This window comes from Panthera tigris, chromosome D4 (assembly GCF_018350195.1).
Source record: "Panthera tigris isolate Pti1 chromosome D4, P.tigris_Pti1_mat1.1, whole genome shotgun sequence".
NCBI lineage: Eukaryota > Metazoa > Chordata > Mammalia > Carnivora > Felidae > Panthera > Panthera tigris.
This window is the reverse complement of record NC_056672.1, coordinates 43,724,912-43,749,971: the sequence shown is the minus strand read 5'-3', so window position 1 is coordinate 43,749,971 and position 25,060 is coordinate 43,724,912. Positions and strand designations below refer to the sequence as shown.

The window sequence follows — 25,060 nt, the reverse complement described above, 5'->3', positions numbered from 1 at the left end:
TCGATTCCTAGGTCTGCCATAAGCCACATGGGGACTGCTTCTGAGCCTGGATCCTGGAATGCAGAAGACACGTAGAGCCCAGCAGAAGTGCTCGGCTAAGACCCCAACTTAGAACAGCAGCAGAAAATAAAAGTGTCTTGTCACTGAGATTTGGGGGCATTGTTTCTTATTCCAGCATAACCAAATGAAGCCTGACAAATACAGAAGAATTGATAGTTTACTAATTAGAGGTAGGACGTGAAAGAGGGGGAAAATGGAATAGTCTGGCCTGAGTGATCAGAGGAAGGCCAGGTTACTAACCCGAAAGGGAGAGGGAAAATCCCGATTTAGGCTTGGACTGGTTGAGTTAAGAGTGCAGGCCGGACCTCCGCGAAGATACATTCTCTCAGCAACCCAAAAGGAAGCTGAAGGACCAAGGGTGGGTCAGGATTAGACAGATGTGCAGACAAGAGGAGGAAAGAGAGTCCTGAAAGCCGTGTGGGTAAATGAGCTCACTGGACTCAGCCGGATGAGGGAGTGGAGGAGAGAGGGAAATGGAGCCTCGGCGGCAACGTTTACAGGGGCCTGAGTGACAGGGAGGCGCCAGTCCCCGAAGCCTTGAGCAGTCTGACAGGGCTAGAGAGGAGCAGGTGTGCCCAGTTAAGAGATGATAAGTGCTGTTGTATCCCTTACGGGGGCGGGGGTGCCAGAACCTTAAACTGGCTCAAAACTCTGGCTCTCACTGTGAATTCGCAGGAGCTGAGTCACCTGGGGATCTTGTAAAAAAAAATAATAATAAATAAATAAATAAATAAATAAATCAGATTCAGAAGGTCTTGAGTGAAATTCCAGATTCTACATTTCTTTTTAAAATTTTTTTAATGTTTATTTATTTTTGAGAGAGCGAGACACACACAAAATTAGAAGCAGGCTCCAGGCTCTAAGCTGCCAGCACAGAGCCTGATGCGGGGCTCGAACTCACAAACTGCAAGATCGTGACCTGAGCTGAAGTCGGACGCTCAACTGACTGAGCCACCCAGGCGCCCCTAAGATTCTGCATTTCTAACGAACTCCTAAGTTATACAGATACTTGCTGCTGTGTGTTTCAGTAGCGAGGCGGCGGGGAACAGAGGCAATGGCGATATGCAGGTGCAGTCAGTACAAGCCAGATGAAGGGAAACTCTTCACGACCACCCAATGTCTTAGACAACAGCTGGGGGGGAAACGTACGGATTTCCTAGAGAACCCTCACAGCCAGGTGCAATGCATACACTTCATTCAGATCCTACATCAGAGTGTAACCATACTCTTTAGGACAAATGTGGAATGGGAAACATTGGCTATTTGCTGCTAGTGGGACTTATTGTTGGTTGGGGGAGACGTTGATGTGATGATTATGTTTCAAAACGTGAGTCTTCAGGATTTTAGGATTCTGTCTTTTTTATGACCTTCTGGAAAAAGGTAAAACTGAGGAAGAGGAGACAGATCTGTGGTTACTTGGGGGGAGTAGAGGGAGTTCACTGCAAAAGGCATGGGGGAATTTGGGCCATGGGGTGGTGGTGGTGGGGGGAGGTGACGAGTGTCCTACATCCTGATTGTGGTGGTTGTTATATAACAGAGTTTATAAAACGTCAGGACTATACCTTGTAAAGGTAAATTTTACTGCATGCAAACTATACCTTAATAAGCCTGACCGTAACCAAAAATGAAAAAGAAAGCATTGTTTAGAGACATACACTGAAATATTTACAGACAAAATATAGCATCCCAGTCTTGCTTTGAAATAATGGGGGAGGGAGGGCGCCTACCTGGCTTAGTGAGAAGAGCATGATCTTGGTGTCATAGGTTCAGGTCCTATGTTGGGTGTAGACACCACTTAAATAAACTTTAAAAACAAAAGAATTGGGGAAGGAGTTGGTTTGGGGGCACAGATGGAACAATACTGGTCTTAAATGGATAATTGTTGAAACTGGGTGATGCACACATTAGTGTCTCTACTTTGCATGTGTTTAAAATTTTCTGTAATAAGTTTTTTTAAAACCATTGGGCTTTATGAAAAAGGGGGACCACAGGAGCACCCATATAGCTGAGAGAACCAGAAAGGCGGTCGGCAAGCAAGGGCGAAGGGTTCAGCCCTTAGCAGTAGGTACCACTAAAGCAGCAATTCTGGTTGAACCTGTGGTTGTTACCTGTCCCCTTCATTCCAGAGGGTGCAGGATGGCAGCGAGTTACCCTCCCCGGAGGAAGCAAATGGTGAATGGCTGAGGGTGTCCTCTCTGGCCTGTGCGTGAGAAGGCCCTTTCACCAGGGAGGCTTTGGTAAACAAGCTATCAGCAGCCTGGGTGGGGTCCGGGTAGCGCTGTGGCCACAGACTCTCAGGAACCAGGAAGCTAGAAAGGTCAGGGACTGGTCAGTGCCATGCCTCCCAATCCAGGGTCCCCCTTGGGGCTGGGCTCTCCAATTCCTGAGATGTGCCCTGAGGGAGCAGACCCTGGCATGTCAGACATCACACCCACTGGAAGGGCCGCTGCCCAATGACCTATAAATGTCAAGCTTCCTTCACTCTTCTGTGTCTTCAGCCTTTCAAAGACCAAGAAACAGCTTGGGGAAATGGAGGTGAAGTAAGTCAAGATGGAGGAGGCCAGGTTGGGGGTAAAATGTAAGGGCCAGGTGACATATATTTGGCAAAAAAGGCAGGCAGATCTTCAGATCTGCCAAGAGCTTGAAGAAGAGTTACAGGACATTGCTTTAGTATAGGAAAGACTTGAGCAAATTTCAGCCTAAGAAAAAGGCAATCGAGTAGAGAAACAGATTTAAAATGTAAAGGAAAAATAAAAGGGTAATTCACGAAACTAGATCCTGAAGGAGATGGAAAAAGGTGGAACTGAAAACTCAAGATCTTGCAATTTACCTGGAGAAGAGAAAAGAAAGTCATGGAGTCGATGTGTGTTGTTTTATCTATCCCAGCGTCTCTTCCTTTTCTGGACTTTCCACCGCTTCTCTGATGGGGCTGTGCACCTCCCACCTTCCTCTGCCCCTACACCATTCAGATGGCTGCCATAGGAACGGTCATGGTAACAAACTGTGATCCGACTCTGTGGCTAGTGTCCATTGGTCCAGGAGTGGGTCTTGACCCAAGCTGGCTGATCAGAATGTGTCAGTGGGAATTTGGAGTCAGAATTGAGCTCTTCAGCTCCACCTGATTGCCGAATGGAATAGAGATTTGAACCTGGGCCCTACTGATGACCTGTTCCACCAGTCGGGTGGAACAGCTGGCAGAACAGCTGGCAAAACATAAATGAAGCAGTACGGAAAAGAGCTGTCTAGGCGATTAGTAGTCCAAATGGAAAAGAAGTCCCCGGCTCCAGCTATGCCCAGGCACCTAGCCACATACAAATGTTCCCAAGACACCCCAGAGCCTTTATAGTGAAGTTACATTTTTTCTTAAGCTAGTTTGACTTGGGTTCCTGTGACTTAAAACCCAATGTCCTAACAGGATTCTATGCCAAGGAAGAAGGGAATGTAGAGAATATATATGAATGCCTGGAAACACGTTGAGGATGAGAGAAAATTGGGGCAGTTCATACTTCTGAAAGAAGGGGGAAAAAAAGTCATTTAACTAAAAATGAGTGGTCCAGGTGAGGTCAGAGGCCTTGAAGACAGTGCAAAAGATTGAAACCAGTGTGAAGATCATCCTTTTTCACTAAATTCTCTAATCATTTTAACAATTGGAGGTGAGGATCTAGTATATTCTACAGATGGGGACAGTCATTGCTAGGAAAGTTCCAGATTAGACACCAAGAAGGACCAAGAACTTTAATCTTTTGTATTAGCAATCCAGCCTGGGGAACAAATGATCTAGACGTTTGGGGACACCTGCCCCTCCTCTCAAGTGTGGAAATTGGAAGAAATTTAATCCTAGAAATAGTTAATGATTTCCAAAATGAATGGACACGTTACAATTTCTTTTCACATGAAAAAGTTGCTAACATATTTTAGGATGAGCTTTTTTTTTTTTGCTTTCGCCACCAAACATTACACCACTCCAGAGGAGGCAAATTTGCTGTATTTACCCATGTTTTGCTACATCCTTTTCCCCTAATATTCCAAGCTTCATTCTTTTGTCCTTTACTTTGTTTAAAAAATGTCCTTTTGCCATTCTTTTGGAGTGACAAATTTTAAAATGTTTAAATTCTTTACATATTCTTTCTTCTGAGGATATCTTGTTCCCTTCCCCTCCACCCCTGAACCCATGAAAGACCTGTGTTTTTGGGTAAAGGATTCTGTATTGAGTTCTTTTTTTCCCCATTGCTCAAAGAAATAGTATACCTTTCTAGCCTCCATGGTTTCTCTTTTTGTTTTTTTATGTTTATTTATTTATTCTGAGAGAGAGGGAGAAAGAGGGAGGGGGAACGGCAGAGAGACAAAGAGAGGAGAGAGAATCCCAAGCAGACTCTGCACCTGCCAGCTCAGAGCCCAATGAGGGGCTCAAACTCACAAACAGAACCGTGCGATCATGACCTGAGGCAAAACCAAGAGTCGGACACTCCACACCTACGGAGCCACCCAGGTGCCCCTAGCCTCTCTGGTTTCTGAAGATCCCACTGTCATGCAAATTGTGCTTCCCCTAATAAGTAAGATGTTGTGTTTCTCCAGCTGGTTTTAAGATTTTTCTTCCTTTGTCTTTGGTTTCCAGAAACTTAATTATGCTGTCCTGAAGTGAATTTCTTGGGGTTCAGTCCATGTGGAGTTTGCTTAGCTTTTTGAATCTGTAGATTTATGTATTTTATCACATTTGGGAATTTTCCAGCAATTATTTCTTCAAGTACTTTTTAAGTCTTGCTTTCTCTCTTTTCTCCTTCCAGGACTCCAACGACTTAAATATTGGATTTCTAGGTTTTTTTTGGTAATCCCCAGGTCCTTTAGGCTCTGTTCATCATTTTAAAACTGATTTTATCTGTTGTTCAGATTAGGTAATTTCTATCATTCTATCTTCTAGTTCATTGACTCATTTATCCCCTTCATTCTGCTGTCAAGCCCATCCACTGAGCTTCTTTAGTTATTGCATTTTTTTGGTTTTTTTAAAGTTTATTTTGAGAGTGTGTGTGTGTTTGTGTGTGTGTATGTGTGTGTGACCATGTGTGCGTGCAAGTCGGGGAGGAGCAGAGAGAGAATTCTAAGCAGGCTTCGTGCTGTTGGTACAGAGCCTGAAGTGGGGCTCAATCTCACGAACCATGAGATCATGACCTGAGCCAAAATCAAGACTCAGACACTCAACTGACTGAGCCACCCAGTGTTCGTGTATTTTTCAAGTCTAAAATTTCCGTTTGATTCTTTATAGCTTGTATTATGATGCTGAGACTTTCAATTTCCTTGCTAAGTCCTTCTATTTTTTTTCATTTATTTCAAACTGTTTTTTTTTAATGTTTATTTATTTATTTTGAGAGACAGTGTGAGCAGGAAAGGGGCAGAGAGAGAAGGAGAGAGAGAGAATCCCAAGCAGGCTCCTCACTGTCAGTGCAGAGCCTGATGCAGGGCTTGAACCCACAGACTGTGAGATCATGACCTGGGCTGAAATCAAGAGTTGGATGCTTAACCGACTGAGCCACCCAGGCGCCCCTATTTTGAGCATAGTCTTAATTGCTCATTGAGGCATTTTTATCATGGTTCCTTTAAAATCATTGTCAGATAGGGGTGCCTGGCTGACTCAGTTGGTAGTGTATGGGACTCTTGATCTCAGGGTTGTAAGTTTGAGCCCCATGTTGGGTATAGAGATTACTTCAAAATGAAATAAAATAAAATCTTAAAACCATTGTCAGGTAACGTTAATCTCTCCGTCATCTGCTTTTGCAGCTTTTTTTTTTTTTAACTCACTTTGACATCTTCCTCATTCTTGGTATGATGCATGGTTTTTCTCTATTAAAATCTCACCATTTCTGTATCATGTTATGAAACTTCGGGTCTCATTTAAACCTTCTGTCTTAGCTGGCTTTCTCTGAAGGAGGAGGAGAGGTTCTACCAGGTGGAGATACATAACCAGATTGCCCAATGGACACCAGAGAGGCGACTTTTCACTGATGGTAGGGGTAGAAGTCGAGGTTCTGCATCTAGTCTCCACTGACATCACAGGGGGTAAGAGAGGCTGTTTACTGGCCCACTGAGATGAAAGTTTGACTCCCTTCTTGGCTTTCTCTGACACCCCCCCAGGCAGGATTGTTTGAAAACCTCAGTATAGCCTGATAAGGGTAGAAGGTCTAGGCTTCCATTCAGCCTTTGCTTGTGTGGTTGGGGCTGGGCCATAGTTTGCTTTTCCTGTGGTGTTTGACTAGAGTAGAATGTTATTATCTAAATGTTTCTGCCCTACCAGGCTGCCCCTTTCTTGGTCCTCTGACTAGAAAAAATAAGCTTTTTGGTGGAATTTTTGGTCTACGCCCATTGGCATTTTGAGTTGCTGGCTTCTCCAATTCCAAGTCTGGGATGTATGAGGCAAAAAGAAAATGCAGAGAACTCCCCACCATACCATTCCTTGGGGCCCAAGTTCTCCCATCAGCCTGCCTTCTTCTGTCTACCTTTCAAATACTTGCTTTGTATATAATGTCCAAGAATGTTCAGTTGTATTCAGCAGGAGGAATAGGGAAAGGATATCTACTTCATATTTCTGGAACCAGAATTCTAGGGGAACAGATTTTTTTTTCAATTTTTTTAATGTTTATACATTTATTGAGAGAGAACGTGTGCTCATGAGTGGGGGAGGGGCAGAGAGAGAGGGAGACACAGAATCTGAAGCCAGCTCCAGGCTCTAAGCTGTCATCACAGAGCCTGACATGGGGCTCGAACCCACAAGCAGCAGCGAGATCATGACCTGAGCTGAAGTCAGACTCTTAACCGACTGAGCCGCCCAGGCGCCCCCAGGGGAACAGATTTTTATAGCAAGCTGGTGGTCTCCCCAGTACCACGGGACCAGATGAGCAGCCCAGAAGGGGAGGAGATAGAAAAGAGAAAAGGAGCAAGGACTGCGTCCTGGGGACTCCCATGTCTGGAGAGAAGAGCAGGAAGAGCTAGCAAGGCAGCAAGAAGGCAAGAGAGAGGTAGGAAGAAAAGTGAAGCACGTAAGAGAGCTATAGTTAATGACCTTTTAAAGGATAGTGTAAGTGAACACAAAATCCAGACTGGAACAGGTGTGAGAAAGAATAGGAACAAAGTGAAAGAAGCAAGTTGCCAAAGCCACATATTGTGTGATTCCATTGATAAGAAATGTCAGAATAGGCCAATCTACAGTGACAGAAATGGATTAGTGGTTGTCTGGGGTGGGGGTGGGGGGATAGTTTAGAAAAATAGGGGTGGGAAATGACTACTACTGGGTATGGGGTGTCTCTGGGGGGGTGAGAAAAATACTTGAAAATTAGATTGTGGTGATAGTGACAGAACTGTGGGATATATTTTTTAAAAATATTACTTTAAATTGATGAATCATATAGTATGTGAATTATGTTTCAATAAAGCTGTTTTAAAAAGGGAAGAGGGGAGGGAGGGAGAAAAAAAGAAAATGATACACACTAGGAAAAACCTGTGGAACTTTCATCCAGGGATAATTTCCCTTATATATAAAGAGTTAATAATCCAACAGGGAAAAAATGGAACAGAAGAATATATAAAAAGATGGTTCATTCATAGTAATAGAGCTATAAATTATAACTACATTAAAATAACATTGATTTCGGAGTGCCTGGGGGCCCAGTCAGTTGAGCATCTGGCTCTTGATTTCAGCTCGGGTCATGGTCTGAAGCATCTCAATGTTCATAGGTTCGAATCCTGCATTGGGCTCTTTGTTGACAATGTGGAGCCTGCTTGGGATTCTCTCTCTCTCTCTCCTTCTCTCTCTCTCTCTCTGCCCCTCCCCTGCTCACTCTCTCTTAAGATAAACAATAAAAAAAAATAACATTTATGTCCTCTATCAGACTGACAAACTCCCAAAGTGTGATAATGTTTGCCAAAACTTTTTTTTTTTTTTTTTTCCGGGAGCATGTCTGTTGTGTTTGAGATGATCTGTCGGGTGCTCTCTGAACTACGCCAAGTAAAAGGAAACTCTCTCATTACAAACTGACAAAGGGAAAAGGGAAAACCCTTTTCGCCACAGCATGAACCCCATAGTCAGAAATAGGTCTGGGTTTTATGCAAATGACACAATTCCTAGTCATCTATGGCTGCTTTTATGACTTTATACAGATAATGAATTAGGTAAAAGGCACTATACTATTTGTTAGACTTCAGGATCACTATCCTCAGTCCCATCACACGAAATATATTCTGACATCCCAAAGAAGCAAGACTTGCGAGTAGGCGTTTTAAACGTAGCTAATCTACAGCCACAAAGTTCTACGCTTAGTAGCATTTACCTTCTGGGGGAGTCTTCCAGTGCCCAAAGGATAAAAGCAGAGACTGGAATCAGTACAACCTATACCCAGAAGTCTGGGCTGTAAAAGCCATACAATTTGCAGCACAGTGAGAAGATGCCCTTTCCTTCACACCACACACAAAGTATGAATTATGCTGCCTCTCTCGTTCCAGTGCATGGCTATCCCGTCACGTTCTGCTCTGTTGGTCAAATACTGAGCGGCTCTGCTTCCAACCAGAGGATCCAGAGGTGTGCAGGACGCCAGTGAGAACAAACCGACAACAAACCCTTCGAGATAGTCAAAGCAGGACTCCAGGCGTCTTTAAGGATGCCCAGGCTGATGACTCCTGATTGTTGATGTTGTACAGATTCTGGTGCAGAAAATAGACTTAAACGGATCATCAGATGAAAATGAGACGTCCAGAAAAAACTCAGAACCTGGTGGGCCAAGTATAGTCGGTCTCCGTTCATAATGTTGTCTCCCTTAGGCCCAATACCACAGTTAGAAGGAGAATCAAGGGCTCTTTCGGCCAGGTTCACTCTGAATTCTTTCAGCACTAGTGGATAACTTCGCAGTGGTTTTGCTAGAGACTTTGGGGTATTTCTTCTGCTGGGTGGCAGAAGGTTTTCTTTCTTCTTCAGGCTTTACAGCAGCTGGCTCTCACTGGTCCGCATCTGAACCACCGTGGCTGGTGCTGCAGCCCTCATCATCAGATCTCTGCCCGTCCCCAGACATCTGGGTGAGGTCATTTCTTGGAAAACTCTGCCACCTGCCCTGCCCGCTTGCACATCATTACAGTATGTTGGGGAGTGGGGAACCCTTCCTTAGGGAAATAGAGGCAGCTGGGGAGGAAAGCGGGAGGCAGAGGGAAAAAGAAGTCAGGGAGCCTTTGGCCAGGGAGTATGGAACATTGGAAGTTGGAAGAGGGCTGTGCAGTGTTGTCCCGTTGCCTTCGGAGAAAAGGGGGTTAGGAGCTCGACGGGGCAAGGGCATGTGCTCTAGCGAGCCCCCCAGCTCCTCCCTGCCTGCAGTCCACAAGGTGCAAGAACACTCGCCAAGACTTCAGGGGAACAGGCATTCTCCTAATGGTTAGTGGGTGTGTGAACTGCAACAACCCTCTGGAGAAAAATTTAGCAGGAGCTATCAAAATTACAAATGCCGTACACTTAGACCAGGCATATCTACTCCTAGTCATTTAACACTTTTTCTTCCAGACATGGGAAATGACTCACATGCAGGGTCATTACATAATTGCAGCTTTCTTTGTAATAGCAATGAACTGGGAACAACTTAAATGTCAGGAGGAGACGAATAAAGGCAATGAGGAGGCTCTTTTTGTATTAAGAGAAAGTTCCCAGGGTGCCTGGGTGGCTCAGTCAGTTCAGCATCTGACTTGGGCTCAGGCCATGATCTCGCAGTTGGTGGGTTCGAGCCTCACATGGGGCTCTGTGCTGATGGCTTGGAGCCTGGAGCCTGCTTTGGATTCTAGGTCTCCCTCTCTCTCTGCCCCTCCCCCACTCACTCTGTCTCTCTCAAAAATGAATAAACATTAAAAAAAATTTAAAAAGAAAGTTCCCTGTGATGTGTTGTTAAGGGGAAAATAAAAGGGGCAGCATGACAGATATGATGTGTTGCCACTTATGTTAAACAGGAAGATAGACTGTATTTGTACCAACCAAAAAACCAGTATCTGAATGTATAAACAAACTAATACGAGATACCTGGATGATGCGAGGTGGAGCTAGAAGGTGGGGTGAGAAAACGGTAGACCTTTTCATCATTTTTGAAATTTTAAGCATTTTTTTTTTTTTTTTTTTTTTTTTTTAGCAAAGAAGGGATGTGAGGGGAGAAAGTGGAAACAATAAGCTTAGCAATCTATCTATATAGTCTGTGTGAGGTGCTATAGCAAAAATACCATAGACCAAGAGGCTTATAAACAAGAGAAATTTCCTACAGTTCTTGAGGCCAGGAGGTCCAGGATGCAGGCACTGGCAGAGTCCGTGTCTGGGGAGAGCCCACTTTCTCGTAGCCTTCTTGCTGTGTCCTCACTGGCCAATGGGGCAAGAGTTTCCTCAGAGCTTCTTTTATAAGAACACTGATCCTGTTCATAAGGGCTCCACCTCTCAATCCCATCACTCTGAGGGGTGGGATTTCAACATACGAATTTTAGGAGGACACAAACATTTAATCTATAGCACAATTATTTATGGTTTTCTAATATGGAGGGGTTGGGGGCTCTGCAAAAAAATGGTAGCCAGAGGGCACTGTGGGGTCAAAATGAGATTCTTTTTTTTTTTTTATTAAAGATAGGGGACATTCAGCGTGTTTTCAGGCTGATGGGGATGATCCAGACACTTAGACTGTATCATGCCTTTTGCTATATTACTGAACCTTTTTTAAAAATAAAATTTTTAATGTTTATTTTTTGAGAGAGAGACAGTGTGAGTGGAAGAGGGGCAGACAGAGGGAGACACAGAATCTGAAGCAGGCTCCAGGCTCTGAGCTGACAGCTTGAACCCACAAACCATGACATCGTGACCTGAGCTGAAGATGGACTCTCAACCGACTGAGCCACCCAGGTGTCCATATTTTACTGAGCCTTTTAAGTATTTCTTTTTCCATTAGATAAAAAGTTCCCTGAAAAGGAGTACCATACCTTCCCGTCTCTGTATCTCCTGCACCTCGCCTATTTCTGACATACAGTAGGTGCTCAGCACATGTGTGTTGAGTGATGTTATTGAAAACCCTCCCATGGCTGTCCACCATCTGACTCTGTCCGTAACATCTCAGCCCCAAGTTCAGACTTGCATCTCCTCCCTGTAGTCAGGTCAATGTGGGTTCAAATCCTCAGGAAAGACTCCCCAAAAGCAGCACAACTTCAAGCAGATGAAGAGAAAGGAAGGCCTTGTTGACAGCGGGAATGACACGAACAAAATAAGTGGGACGTCGCTAATGACTGTGATGACACAGTGTAGGGATGACGAGGGTTGCTGACATTCATTGACAGCCAGTCTGCTGTGCACCAAGAACTGTTGAACTTTTTCACGTGTTGATTCATTTAACCCTGACAAGAACTCTATGAGGAAGGTATTACCACCATTTTCAGTTGGGGAAACTAAGGCACAGAGAGAGCAAGTAAGTTATCCAAGGTCACATAGCTATTAAGGAATGAAAACACATGGGACAAAAAGATTGCCCTAATATAGCGAGTTGATTTGATTCAAACAATTAAACAAAAAGACGGGTTTATTCTTGTACTTTTCCTGTCATTCCTGTTCCTTCCTGCCCACCACCAAACATTTCATAAATATATGCCAGAGCTTATTTGCCACAACTCTGCAAAAACATCCCTTAGTCCCTGACCCAACGGGTGAGGAATCCATTGTAATTCTTGCTCCTGGATATAGTTACAGAAATAATGCCAATGAGTTTTCCTAGCTTCATTTCTTTGATTTCACTTCCTTTCCCAAACACACTGGGGCATGTTTAAAATTAGTTTCTTTCTACAAGCAGAAATTTGCCCTTGAAATTCAGATTTGTGTCTAACGTGATTTTTTTTTTCCCTGCTTCCTTGACTTGGGCCAAATATGAGACCTAAATGCATAAACTCATTTCCTCCCTTACTACTTCTCTTCCTTTCCATATTCATGCCTCCCTTTGGAAAATCTCCCTTTTCCCAAACACACTTGAAAAACTCATTTACCAGCGAGTTAGGGGAAATTTCACTTTTACTTACTGCTCTTGGGATTACTTGAACTTAACGCTATTGAACATAAAAAAGTGTTCTGTTTCATCAGGTTACTCCTGGTTGAGAACCACCTGAAGGCTCTGTTATGGGCTGAATTGTGCCCCTCCCCCAAATTATTAAGTTGAAGCCCTAACCCAGGTACTTCAGAATGTGGCTAGTTTTAGATAAGGTCTTTAATGAGGTAATTCAGTTAAAATGAGGTCTTTCAGATGGGCCATAATTTAATATGACTGGAGATCAGCACACAGGCACACACGAAGGAAGGACCATCTAAAGACACAGAGAGGAGGCCATTTACAGCCAAGCAGAGAGGCCCCAGAACAAACCAATCCTCCCAACGCCTTTGTCTCAGACTTCTAGCTCCAGAATTGTAAGAAAATTAATTTCTGCCATTTAACCACCTAGTTTGTGGCATTTTGTTATGACAGCCCTAGCAAATTAACATACGCCCCCAACTCTACACTCACCTCTTTACTGGGTCACTCAGCCTCCAAACCTGTATGTTCAACAGCCCACTGGACTGGGTACCCCGCAGAAACTTCACACGCAGTGTGTCCAAAGCAGAAGCCTCTGCCTGCCCTTCCTCCAGAGCTCCCCATCTCAGTGATGGGGACAAACCAGAAATCTATGTGCCATTCTTGCCTCAGCTGTCCCTCCATTCCCACTTCTATCAGTTATAAAGTTCTGTCCATTCTACCTCTTGAATCTCCTCATTTCTTAACTTTTTGTTTGCACTGAAAGATGTCAAACCCAGGGACACCTGGGTGGCTCAGTCATGATCTCGTGGTTCGTGAGTTCGAGCCCCACATCCAGCTCACCGCTGTCAGTACAGAGGCCGCTTTGGATCCTCTGTCTCCTGCTCTCTTTGCCCTGCCCCTGCTTGAGCTCTCTCAGAAATAAATAAAACATTAAAAACTTTAAAAAAAAGAAAGAAAAATGTCAAACCCAAAGAAAAATTGGAAGAATATAATGAATACCTGTATACGCCTCACTAAATTATTTTCTATATTTGTTTCCACTTCCCCCATATATACTATTTTTACATACTATTCTGTGTATACATACTATATATATAATAGTATATGTTATTTTTTTTTCCTGAGCCATTTGAAACTCCATTACAAACACCATGGTATTTCACCTCTGAATATTTCAGCACACACTTTTTAATAAAGATATCCTTGCCACATAGCCTCAATATCACTACTGTACCTAGAACTTAACATTTAAGTAATACATTTTAATATACTATCCATATTTAAATTTTACCAGTTGTCCCCAAATATCTTCTTTCCCTTCTCCTTCCTTTTCCCTTCCCCATTCTTTCACACACCATATATACATTTAAAAAAAATTTTTTTTTTCTTTAACATTTATTATTGACAGACACAGAGCGTGAGCAGGGGAGGGGTAGAGAGAGGGGGAGACACAGAATCTGAAGCAGGCTCCAGGCTCTGAGCTGTCAGCACAGAGCCCGATGCGGAGCTCGAACTCACAGACTGCGAGATCGTTAACTGAGCCGAAGCCAGTTGCCCAACCAACTGAGCCACCCAGGCGCCCCACACCATATATACATTTAACATGAGTACATACAGATAGCTCCAATTCAAAGCTAATGCCACAAGATTCTATGTTTTCTCTACATGTACGCATCCCACAATGTAAACCCTGGTTCCCAAGACATCAATAGATATAATTGCTCTAGGTCTTACAATATATACAAAATAGTTTCAGAGTTATGAGACTACTACATCTATCATTAGCGAACTTACTAAGTAAAATTTAAGATCTTTCGTGCTTCTTTTGGTCCTTAGAATATATCTCTCACCAGGAATATATGGTCTGAATATTGTATTCAAGTTTCTTGAAGCTTTTAAAATTTTCTTCTGTAATGTTTGTTTTTGAGAGAGAGAGAGAAAGTGTGTGAACAGGGTAGGGCCAGAGAGAGGGAGACACAGAATCGGAAGCAGGCTCCAGGCTCCGAGCTGTCAGCACAGGGCCCGAGGTGGGGCTCGAACTCCTGAACCGGGAGATCATGACCTGAGCCGAAGTCGGGCGCTTACCCGACTGAGCCACCCAGATGCCCCTCAAGTTTCTTGAAATTTTTAATCTGACTATATTTTAATTTGATATTCAGTTAATTTGTTTACCTTAAATTTTGTGATTTAAAAAGAAATCCTTTTATTTTTTAAAATATTTACATTCACATAGAAGTCAAAACTTTATAAAAGGAATACTCAAAGTACTAATGTTAGCAAGATGGCCAAACAAGACATCCCTTGCTCATATCTGCCACCTCCCACACACAATAATCTGGCATCCATCCAGGGACAAAAGGGTCTTTGAGGGAGCTTTGAGATCCAGGTAGATTGTGAAACCCTGATGCAGTCCAAAACCAAGGAGAGCTGTTGTGAGAAGGCAAGCCTGTGCCCAGGCTGCTGATTCACCAACCGTGGTCATGGCTACAGATGCAGAAACAGCTCTGTACCCTGAGGACTTGGCTACAGTCCCATTTGGCTTTGGTTCTGTCACCAGCACCATATGCTAAAGGACTTGGGAGGAGTCACACCTACACATGCACTGGGTAATAGGCATACGGACCCCAGTCCTGGCTGCAGACACCGAGGTGGCCAGTGAACTGTCTCCAAGACACTCTTGGCTGGGATCCAGCAGCCCCTGAAAGTAAGCCTGCCAAACTTGGTCAAACTGCAGATTTTGAAACAGCCCTGGAACTGGACTCTAGCCCATCCCAGCAGCAGTCTGTCAACTCCTGCTGGCACAAGGACCTGGCAGGAGATACTCCCATCTGTCACCTGGAGATCTTGAAAGGACCCTATACATGGCTCTGGCCCCTCCAGCCATGGTCACACAGCAATCCAGCCCACCCAGGGACCTGATAGGAGACAAGCCAACCCATGCCTCCACAGACAAGGATGTCCTATTTTCATTACTGTTCCCTCCACCCTATTGCCACTTGGTAATCGATTTAATTAGGTGGTCAATTAACAAGTCGAGATGTGTTCATTTTATTCCATTAAAAAAGTAACTTGCTTTTCTCAAAAATATATCTGGAAAACCAGTCTATGTTATTTCCTAGAGATAGTCGCCATCCTTTTTACTACAACATACCATGTTTCCTTAATTCTAAGACTCACATTCCTTTCTATTTCAGCATTTCAACACCAAAACCAGTCTTAAATCGGTGCCAAATGAATCTACCAGCCACAAGGCAGAGAGAAAAGTTGTCACAGTTTTTTCCTGTGCAGTTCCCTATTCATTTGCTTCTTAATGCAAGTGAAATACTTGAAAGAGCAGCATCACATGAAGTTCAATTCTGCATACTTTGGATTGCTATTTGTTGCTGACCATGTGCTTAAAATTATTGTGATGTAGTATTAAAACAAAAAGTTGCCATTTATGCGAATGATGGCCTGTCATATACCAGACAGTGCAATTAAATGTAGTAGACACAGCCAAGTCTCTGGGGAGCAATGACACATTTCAGGGCAAAGGTTAGTGTGAGCCATTTATGCATCAGGAAGGACAGAGGCACTAGACATTTATCAGTTCAAAGCTTTCAGCTGACTTGCAAGAGAAGCTTTTATAATTCCAGCTTTACTAATGAAGAAAAAAAGACCAAATACAAAATAGAGTTGGTGGGAATGCAAACTGGTGCAGCCGCTCTGGAAAACAGTATGGAGGTTCCTCAAAAAATTAGAAAAAGAACTACCCTACGACCCAACAATTGCACTACTAGGTATTTATCCACGGGATATAGGGGTGCTGTTTCGAAGGGGCACATGCACCCCCATGTTTACAGCAGCACTATCAACAATAGCCAAAGTACGTAAAGAGCCCAAATGTCCATCGATGGATGAATGGATAAAGAAGATGTGGTGTATATATACACAACAGAGTATTACTTGGCACTCAAAGAGCATGAAATCTTGCCATTTGCAAGTATGTGGATGGAACTGGAGGGTACTATGCTAAGTGAAATTAGAGAAAGACAAATATGACTTCACTCATATGAGGACTTTAAGAGACAAAACAGATGAACACAAGGGAAGGGAAATAAAAATAATATAAAAACAGGGAGGGAGACAAAACCAGAAGAGACTCATAAATATGGAGAACAAACAGGGTTATTGGAGGGGTTGTGGGAGGGGGGATGGGCTAAATGGGTAAGGGGCACTAAGGAATCTACTCCTGAAATCACTGTTGCACTATATGATAACTAATTTGGATGTAAATTTAAAAAAAATTAAATTAAAAGAATAGAGTTGGAATCCTGGCTACTGTTTCTAGTCCTCAAAAGTTTTCAGGTGATTCTAAAACTGACAATCAAGATTACATACACAGGGTGCCTGCTTTCAATGCTGCTATTTGACATTGTACTGGAAGGTCTTGCCAGAGCAATTAGGTATAAATGAACGGATAAATGAATAGCATTCAAACTGAAAAGAAGTCAAACTATCTCTATTCACAGATGACATGATCATATATATAGAAGATCCCAAAGAATTCACAAGAAAGCTAATAAACAAATTCAGCAGTTTTAGGAAATACGATGAACCCACAAATATCAGTTGTGTTTCTATACACCAGCAATGAACAATCTGAAAAGGCAATTAAGAAAACAATCCAAAAGAATAAAATACGTAGGATTAAAATGAATCAAGGAGGTAAAAGACTTGCAAGCTGAAAACCACAAAACATCACTGAAATAATTTAAAGAAGACCTAAATAAATGGAAAGACATTCTGTGTTCATGAACGGGAAGACTCCATGTTGTAAAGATGATAAAATTGATCTACAGATTTAATGTAATCCCTATCAAAATTCCAAGGGCATATTTTGCATAAGTGGCATACAACTCATATGGAATTACAAGGATCCCAAAAAGCTAAGAGAATCTTGGAAAAGAAGAACCAAATCAAGGACTCACACTTTCTGATTTCTGAAACTTCCCACAAATCAAAACAGCATGGTACTAGCATAAGGATTGACGTATAGACCAATGGAAAACAATTGAGAGTGCAGACTCATAGATCTATGGCCAACTGATTTTCAACAAGGGTGCCAAGATCATTCAATGAGGGAAAGAATAGTCTCATTAACAAATGCTGGTGGGCCAACTGGATATCTACATGCAAAAGAATAAAGTTGGACTCACTACCTCATGCAATATTAACAAATCAACTCAAAATGGATCAGTGGCCTAAATATAAGAACTCAAGCCATGCAATTCTTGAAAGAAAATGTAGGGGTAGGGACGCCTACCTGGCACAGTCAGGGGAGTGTGGTGCTCTCGATCTCATGGTCGTGAGTTCAAGCCCCACGCTGGATGTAGAGATTAAATTTTAAGATTTTATTTAATAACATATAAGTGTAAATCATCATGACTTTGGATTTAGCAATCGATTTGTCTCAGATACAGCACCAAAAGCATGAATGTAAAGAAAAAAAATGGACTTCATCAAAATTAAAAACTATTGTACATCAAAAGACATTAACAAGAAAGTGGAAAGACACTCTTGGCCTCACGTTAACTCACCACCACTACTTCAATGAAAACAATTAGAGCTAAGAAGCATAATTGGAGGGACGCCTGGGTGGCTCAGTTGGTTTAGCATCCAACTTTAGCTCAGGTCATGATCTCATGGTTTGTGGGTTTGAGCCCCGCAACCGGCTCTGTGCTGATTCTGTGTCTCCCTCTCACTCTGCCCCTTGCTCTCTCTCTCTCTCTCTCTCCCCTGAAAAGAAACATTAAAAAAATTTATTCAAGTACCACCCAATTTTGTTTTTTTAGTTTTCTATTCTCCAAAGAAGATATACAAAAGGCCAACAGGTAAGTGAAAAGATGCTCAACATCATTACTCATTAGGAAAATGCACATCAAAACCACAATGAGGTATCACTTCACACCCACTAGGATGGCTATAATTAAAAAAAAAAAAAAGAAAATAACAAAATAACAAGTGTTGCCTAGGATGTGGAGAAATTGGAACCCTCATAAATTGCTGGTGGAAATGTAAAATGGCTCAGCAGCTGTGAAACAGTTTGGCAGTTCTTGCAGGAATTAAACACAGAATTAATATATGACCCATTGATTCCACTTTTAGGTATGTAACCCAAAAATTTGAAAATGGGTACTCAAACATACCAGCACTACTCACAAGTTACAAGTTGGAAATGGCCCAGATGTCCATCAGTGGATGAATGAATGGATAAACAAATCTGTTGAGCACCCAACTTTTGATTTCGGCTCAGGTCATGATCCCCGTGTGATGGGATCAAGCCCTGCATCTGGGTCCACGCTGAACGTGGAGCCTGCTTAAGATTCCCTCCCTCTCTCCCTCTCCCCCTTCCCCTCAGCCCCTCTCCCCACTCCAGTGCACTCTCTCCTCTAAAATAAAAACAATTAAAAAAATAAAATTTTAAAACTTTAATAAAACGAATGAAGTATTGATAAATGCTACAACGTAGACGAATTTCAGAGACATTAGAAGCCAGACATATAATTCCATTTATATGAAATATACAGAAGACCTAAATCCATAGAGACAGAACACAATCATGGTTGCCCATGGCTGCTAGAGAAGGGGAATGGAGAGCAACTGTTGAATAAGTACAGGGTTTCCTCCTGGAACTAGATGGAAATAGTGGATGGGTAACACTGTCAGTGTACTAAATGTCAATGAATTGTTTACTTAAAAATGATTAATTCTGTTACACCATTTTCACCTCATTACAGAAAAAATTACACAGGTTTTAAATGCATCATTTCACAAACCTTCTAGACATTAAAACTAAATGATCAAACAGGATTTGGTAGAACATTTCAACTTTGAATGTAAAACAGGCCTAAACTAAAATCTTTGCGATACTGAAGTGGAAGATGGGATGTAATAATCTTGGAAAGTAAATTATTGTTTACCTGAAATACAGGAGTTTTTATTTCTCGAAGAATAAATATGGAATAAATATGTAATAGGCAATAAACATTTCTTCCTTCAGGATACTGATTCCAAGTGTGGATTTCTGAGTTACACTACCTGGGTTCCCATGCTTGTCTTCCCAGGAATGTTCTGGAGCACTATCAAATGCACTGTATCTTTCTCCCATCTTTTATACTATTAAGAGTTGCATCACTGCAGATTCAAGATTTACTATAACACATTCACTTATTCTCCCTCTGCTGGCTGGTTCCATGCTACCACACTGCAATACATTAATACATACAAGGGCCGGGGTTATTAATTTAACAAATATTTACTGAGCACTTACATGTGCCATGCACTGTGCTGTGCCCTAAGTGTCCCACAGTGAAGTTAAGATAGGATCCCTGGCCTCATTTATCACCTAGTAGTGGACACAGACCGTAAACATACCATTTAGGTATCATGATTAAGTATGAGAAAGAAAAACAGAGATAAAAAGAGGGGTACTATTTTAGGTAGCATGGTCAGGAAGGGCTTGTCTTGGGAGTGACATCTAATCCGAAAGACCTGCATGGCATTAACGAATGGCAATAGAGGAATTTGTGGGAAGTTTGAGGCCAGGGACAAGAGATGGGAAAGCATTTAACTGCAGTGGAAAGTAAATGGCACATTTCCAGCAAGGGAATGATAGAATTTGGCGTTGTAGATTCTACAGGCAAGAGAGAACCAGGAAGACTATTTGGGACACACCGATGGTAGCCTGGACTGAGGGTAACTGCGGTTAATGGCTTGCGCGAAAGGAAAAGTGTTATTCTGCCACAGAAAACGATGTCTGGGGGCGCCTGGGTGGCTCAGTCGGTTGAGCGTCCGACTTCAGCTCAGGTCACGATCTTGCGGTCCGCGAGTTCGAGCCCCGCGTCGGGCTCTGGGGCTGATGGCTCAGAGCCTGGAGCCAGCTTCCGATTCTGTGTCTCCCTCTCTCTCGGCCCCTCCCCCGCTCATGCTGTGTCTCTCTCTGTCTCAAAAATAAATAAACGTTAAAAAAAATTTTTTTTAAAAGAAAACGATGTCTGCGGGGCGACTGGTTAGAGGACATGCACAAAATCAAACCACGGCTTTCGAGTCATCCTGCTGTGAACAGCCGGAACCAGGGCAGAGCAAGCTTCTGAACCAAAAGGAACTAAAAATCTTCGGACACTAAGGTACAGGAGAGGCCAAGAGAGTTGAACTCCGCTCCTGCCTTCCTTCTGTGGTAGCAGCAGATGCAGAGTGGCCAAGACGGAGCTGGGACCCCGCTCTGGCCCAGGAGGGTGCGGGACAGACTGAGCAGCGGACATGCTAACCTTCAGAAACAAAAAACAAAAAAACAAAAACGAACAAAAAAAACGTCAAGGCGAGAATGACACAGACAGCTCGCGGAACTAACCCTTCTACACTAATTAAACCCGGCTCCGGAAGTGCCGCCCACCTATGCTCACTTCCGCTACCCCAGACGTCCTCTAACCTCGCGAGAACTAGAAGTGCCTATGAGACGTGGGCTAAGCGGAAGTCGGGCCTCTTTTTTCGTGGCGCTCCGGAGGCGGTAGGCAGCCTCACCATGAAGGTAGGAAGCGGTGGAGGGTTTTGGGCTAGGCTTGGGGTACGTGAATCGTGCCCCAGGACGCTGCATTACCGCAGTCCTAGCTTTCCAAAATCCTGGCTGTAGGCTGAGGAGAGTCTGAGGCGGGAGAAAGTTCTCCATTCTTGGGGCCACGGGTTCTTGGGAGAGCGGATGGCGAGCGATTACAGCTGGAGCCGCGCCGGGCGGGGAGCGCCATGGTGGCGTCCTCACGCCCGGCGGGACAGATAATGACCCTGCTGCCTAGTTGCGGCCCGTAACTCGGGCTCCTTGCTCTGGTAGGCTACACGGCTACGGAGGGCCCTTCGCGCCGGGGTCATTACGAGATGCTTGAGGAAAAATTAGCCCGGGTTTTAGGGCGGTGCTTCCGCGTTATTCTATGCACACGTTTTAGCTAGTAGAACACATTTCAGCATTTCTGCTCGTTGTCTGTTACATAAAAGGCTTGTGGCAATGGAATTACCTTTGTAAATTCAGCGGTTCTCTAAAGCTCTCCCCCCCCCCCCCCCCTTAATCCTTAGCTGAACATCTCTTTCCCAGCTACTGGCTGCCAGAAACTCATTGAAGTGGACGATGAACGCAAACTTCGTACCTTTTATGAGAAGCGAATGGCCACAGAAGTTGCTGCTGATGCATTAGGGGAAGAATGGAAGGTAAAAGTTGACTATTAAATTGTTGAAGCTGTGTAAGAGGTAGTAAACGTAGTTGGTAATTGGTGTATGTAGTGCGGTTCAACGGGTTCTGTCTTCTGACCTTGGGCTGGTTCTTTGCAAGTGTACCTTTTTCGGGTAGCGTTATCACCTTGCAGGGTTTTGTAGGTCACATGGGAAAATAATACCTAAAGTTCTTGCCCTGCAAGCTGATAATCTCCAAAGAGTATCTTTAAAAAGTGCCAACAGGGTTGTTTCTGGTTCACTTGTTTGTTCTCTTGTGGTTTCTTCACATAATCTTTCCTTCCCTGGAACTGTTAACATCTAGTACAAAAATGTATAGGTTAGAAAGAGGGCTTGATTGATAGGAATTTGCTAATTGATCTTGGCAAACTGAAAATAAAGAAAACTTCAAAACCAAGTTTCAAATTGGTTTTAGCATACTTCTAGGATTTGGGGTATACTTCATAAGGGCCTTAGTCTTTTATTTTGCAACGTGTCATTGTATGTTACAGGGTTACGTGGTACGAATCAGTGGTGGCAATGACAAACAAGGCTTCCCCATGAAGCAGGGTGTCTTGACCCATGGCCGTGTCCGCCTACTGCTGAGTAAGGGGCATTCCTGCTACCGACCACGGAGGACTGGAGAAAGAAAGCGCAAATCTGTTCGGGGTTGCATCGTGGATGCCAATCTCAGTGTTCTCAACTTGGTCATTGTGAAAAAAGGTGAGGTTTCTTTGTGTTCTTGAGTTCAGTTTTTGTTGACATTGATTTAAAAGTTGATTACCCGAGTGTTTTTTATTTGCAGTGTCCACAGTTTGACCAGTGGGCTTGTTTCTTTACCAATGCATAAAGAGTAATTAGGATTTTTGTTTGTAAGAAAGTTGTGGGATTAAAAAGGTCTTTGATCACTTTTTCCTTTCAGGGGAGAAGGATATTCCTGGACTCACTGATACTACTGTGCCTCGTCGCCTGGGACCCAAGAGAGCTAGCAGAATCCGCAAGCTTTTCAATCTCTCAAAGGAAGATGATGTCCGCCAGTATGTTGTGCGAAAGCCTCTAAATAAAGAAGGTAGGGGAGGTTTTGCAATTTAGAGTTTGCTCCATTTCATTTGTCTGTAGCATGTTGTGGGCATACTAGAAAGTAAGGTCTGCCCACTACGTATTTGCTTGGGGTTTAAGTTTTTTAGGAAAACTGGGGGAGAGGGTCAATATAGCCAGTTGGTATTAATCCTTGTCATATCTGATGATTCTCTAGAAGCATACTTGGAATTTTGCTTTGAGTCATTGATGTATAAGTTTATCTGAAGATGACTTCTATCAGATGTGTGAAGTTCATGGCTTTGGGGTTAGGAGTCAAAAAAAAATTGATGAAAAATTCTGGGACTAGGATTGAACGTGCTCTCACATCCCCCCCCCCCCCCCCGCATAATTTTGCTTTCTTTACATGTTAGCGTTTCTATTGTTTGTTTATAGAAGAATTTATACTTTCATCAACTGAAGTTGCTTTAACTTCTGCCCAACCCCCCCCCCCTTTTAAGTCAAAATTTTTAAATGTTTTTTTTTTTTTGATAGAAAGCAAGTGCAAGCAGGCAAGGGGGAGAGAGAATCCCAAGCAGGTCCCATGAACTGTTGAGACCATGCCCTGAGCTGAACTAAGAGTCTTGACACTTAACCAGCTGAGCCATCCATGCACCCCTGGCCCTTTTTTTTCTCAGTCTTAGGTGTGGGTGGCAATAGGAATTGTGGCCATTAGAAGAAAAACACTTTATTCAAAATACTAGGTCCAGGTGTTTGGGTTTTGGGAGCTTTTATATGTTAAGATGGTATATACTAGATACATAGTTTGTTAGGTAACATAATCCATTACCAGTGAGGTCTGTAGCACCTGTTTTCTGTAACGTTAATGTCTGTAGTAAGGTATGTGTGTAGTAAAGTGTAGGAGTATTTTACATTACATGGAATAAAGAGCATGTCAGTCCTGGTTGGGTTTCCTGACAAATCTGGGAAAATGTGGCTCCTGGCATATAGTGAGTGCTTATGGGTCAGTCCAAAATATCTGAACACCTGTGTGCCAGGTACTATTTTAAGTGTAGAGGATATAGTATAAAAGAACAAGTTGTTCTCCTGAAGTTCACAGTTAGAAAGAAAAGGCAGGTACGTGGCAGTTGCCCATGACCACACCCCTGGAAATACTGCCAGTGTAGCCAGTGTTCTGGTTAACAGGCTTGTAATACAGGTTCTTAACATCTTTAAAATTAAGGGATTGTTTGACTTGTAGCAGCAGAACCTGAACAATTGAGCATTTCCTTTTAGAATATTTGCCTTAGCTATTTGTTAATCGAACTAGTTGTCCACAGACTCCAATGATTACATCTGAAAAGGCTTTTGCTCCAAAGCAGATTAGGATTTGGGATTCACAGACAACAAATGAAGATACTCTAAGCACAGTGTGTTGTACATTCTAATGTGCGTGGTTTCATTCCCCAGATTGGCAGGGTCTGCCTTGGCAAATACTAGACTCAAGCACAAATGGGATTTCAAAGTGTGGTTAGGATATTGGTGCAGATAAGAGTTGTACTTAGTTTTCATAGATGAGTTAAACATACAGTTAATACGGTTTGAAAATAATGCTCCAGTGTCTTACAGTACAAACGTAGAATACCTTACAAAGACCATCTAACTGTGGAAGGGAAATCAAAATGGAGTAGGAAAAAGCTTGGGATAGGGCTTTCTCCAGGCAGTGTAACATGAATCTACATATGTTCTTGAACTTGACATTCAGAGTACTAATGTGTAACAGGCTGTCTTAGGATTAAATGCACTACGCAGGAAAACCCTGGCATCTAGTAGACAAAGTCTGTTCACCTTGCAGAAGGACTTAATCAGCTACTTACATTTTGAGAATATTTAGCCCATCTTGTCTTTTTGTTTGACAGGGTAGTGTTTTAAATTATACAATAGTTCAGATTCAGCTTAAGGCCTCATACAGCTAAGTTTTCCTAGCTATTACTATTAGTAATGTTTTTAAAATGTAGATGTGGATTCTGATGAACAAGGGTATTCTTGACAAGTGATGGAATTCTTGTCTGAATTTTCAGGTAAGAAACCTCGAACCAAAGCACCCAAGATACAGCGTCTTGTTACTCCACGTGTCCTCCAACACAAACGTCGGCGCATTGCTTTGAAGAAGCAGCGCACGAAGAAAAACAAGGAAGAGGCTGCAGAATACGCTAAGCTTTTGGCCAAGAGAATGAAGGTAAGTCAAAATACCTGGTAGAAAAAGTCAGGCCTTACTTTGGATTTACATTTTTAACTCAGACAAGCTATAACTGCTTTTTTGTTTTGTTTAGGAGGCCAAAGAAAAGCGCCAGGAACAGATTGCCAAGAGACGGAGGCTGTCTTCTCTGAGAGCTTCTACCTCAAAGTCTGAGTCCAGTCAAAAATGAGATTGTTGTAAGAGGAACAAATAAATAAGATCAGACGTCAAACTACCTTTATTGATTTTCTTCATTCATAAGAAACAAATTCTGGTCACAGAAAAGGAAGTGTGCAGGAGATCCCTTCAAGTGGAGAGGCTGAGACCACACTGGGACAGTGGTAGAGATGGCCAGGACAGGGTTCTGGGGGGAATGGGTGGATAGCTCAGGAAAGGATTCTGAGCAGAATGTCCACTGCTTTTTCAGTGCGTCATGGAACAACTTGGGGGAAATAAAGGACAGACT

The 25,060-nt window shown here is 42.9% G+C and overlaps 1 protein-coding gene and 1 pseudogene across 1 annotated transcript; one reads left to right on the top strand and one right to left on the bottom strand.

The window, feature by feature from the left end:
* Nucleotides 1-8,501: 8,501 nt before the first annotated feature.
* On the bottom strand, nt 8,502-9,110 carry LOC102958166 (annotated as a pseudogene).
* Nucleotides 9,111-20,451: 11,341 nt separating this feature from the next.
* On the top strand, nt 20,452-24,829 carry RPS6 (ribosomal protein S6). Its single transcript, XM_007099113.3, has 6 exons — nt 20,452-20,670; nt 21,207-21,338; nt 21,851-22,061; nt 22,261-22,407; nt 24,437-24,594; nt 24,689-24,829. Exons 1-6 carry the CDS (start codon nt 20,467-20,469, stop codon nt 24,782-24,784), a joined length of 948 nt encoding a protein of 315 aa, XP_007099175.2. The 5' UTR covers nt 20,452-20,466; the 3' UTR covers nt 24,785-24,829.
* The last annotated feature ends 231 nt before the right edge of the window (nt 24,830-25,060 follow it).

What these genes read in the sequence shown, in the direction of transcription:
- RPS6 (XM_007099113.3), top strand. Translation starts at nt 20,467, where the DNA reads ATGACACAGACAGCTCGCGGAACTAACCCTTCTACACTAATTAAACCC. An exon ending in CATTAGGGGAAGAATGGAAG is followed by an intron (nt 21,339 to 21,850) that starts GTAAAAGTTGAC and finishes TGTATGTTACAG; the next exon opens with GGTTACGTGGTACGAATCAG. An exon ending in CTTGGTCATTGTGAAAAAAG is followed by an intron (nt 22,062 to 22,260) that starts GTGAGGTTTCTT and finishes TTTTCCTTTCAG; the next exon opens with GGGAGAAGGATATTCCTGGA.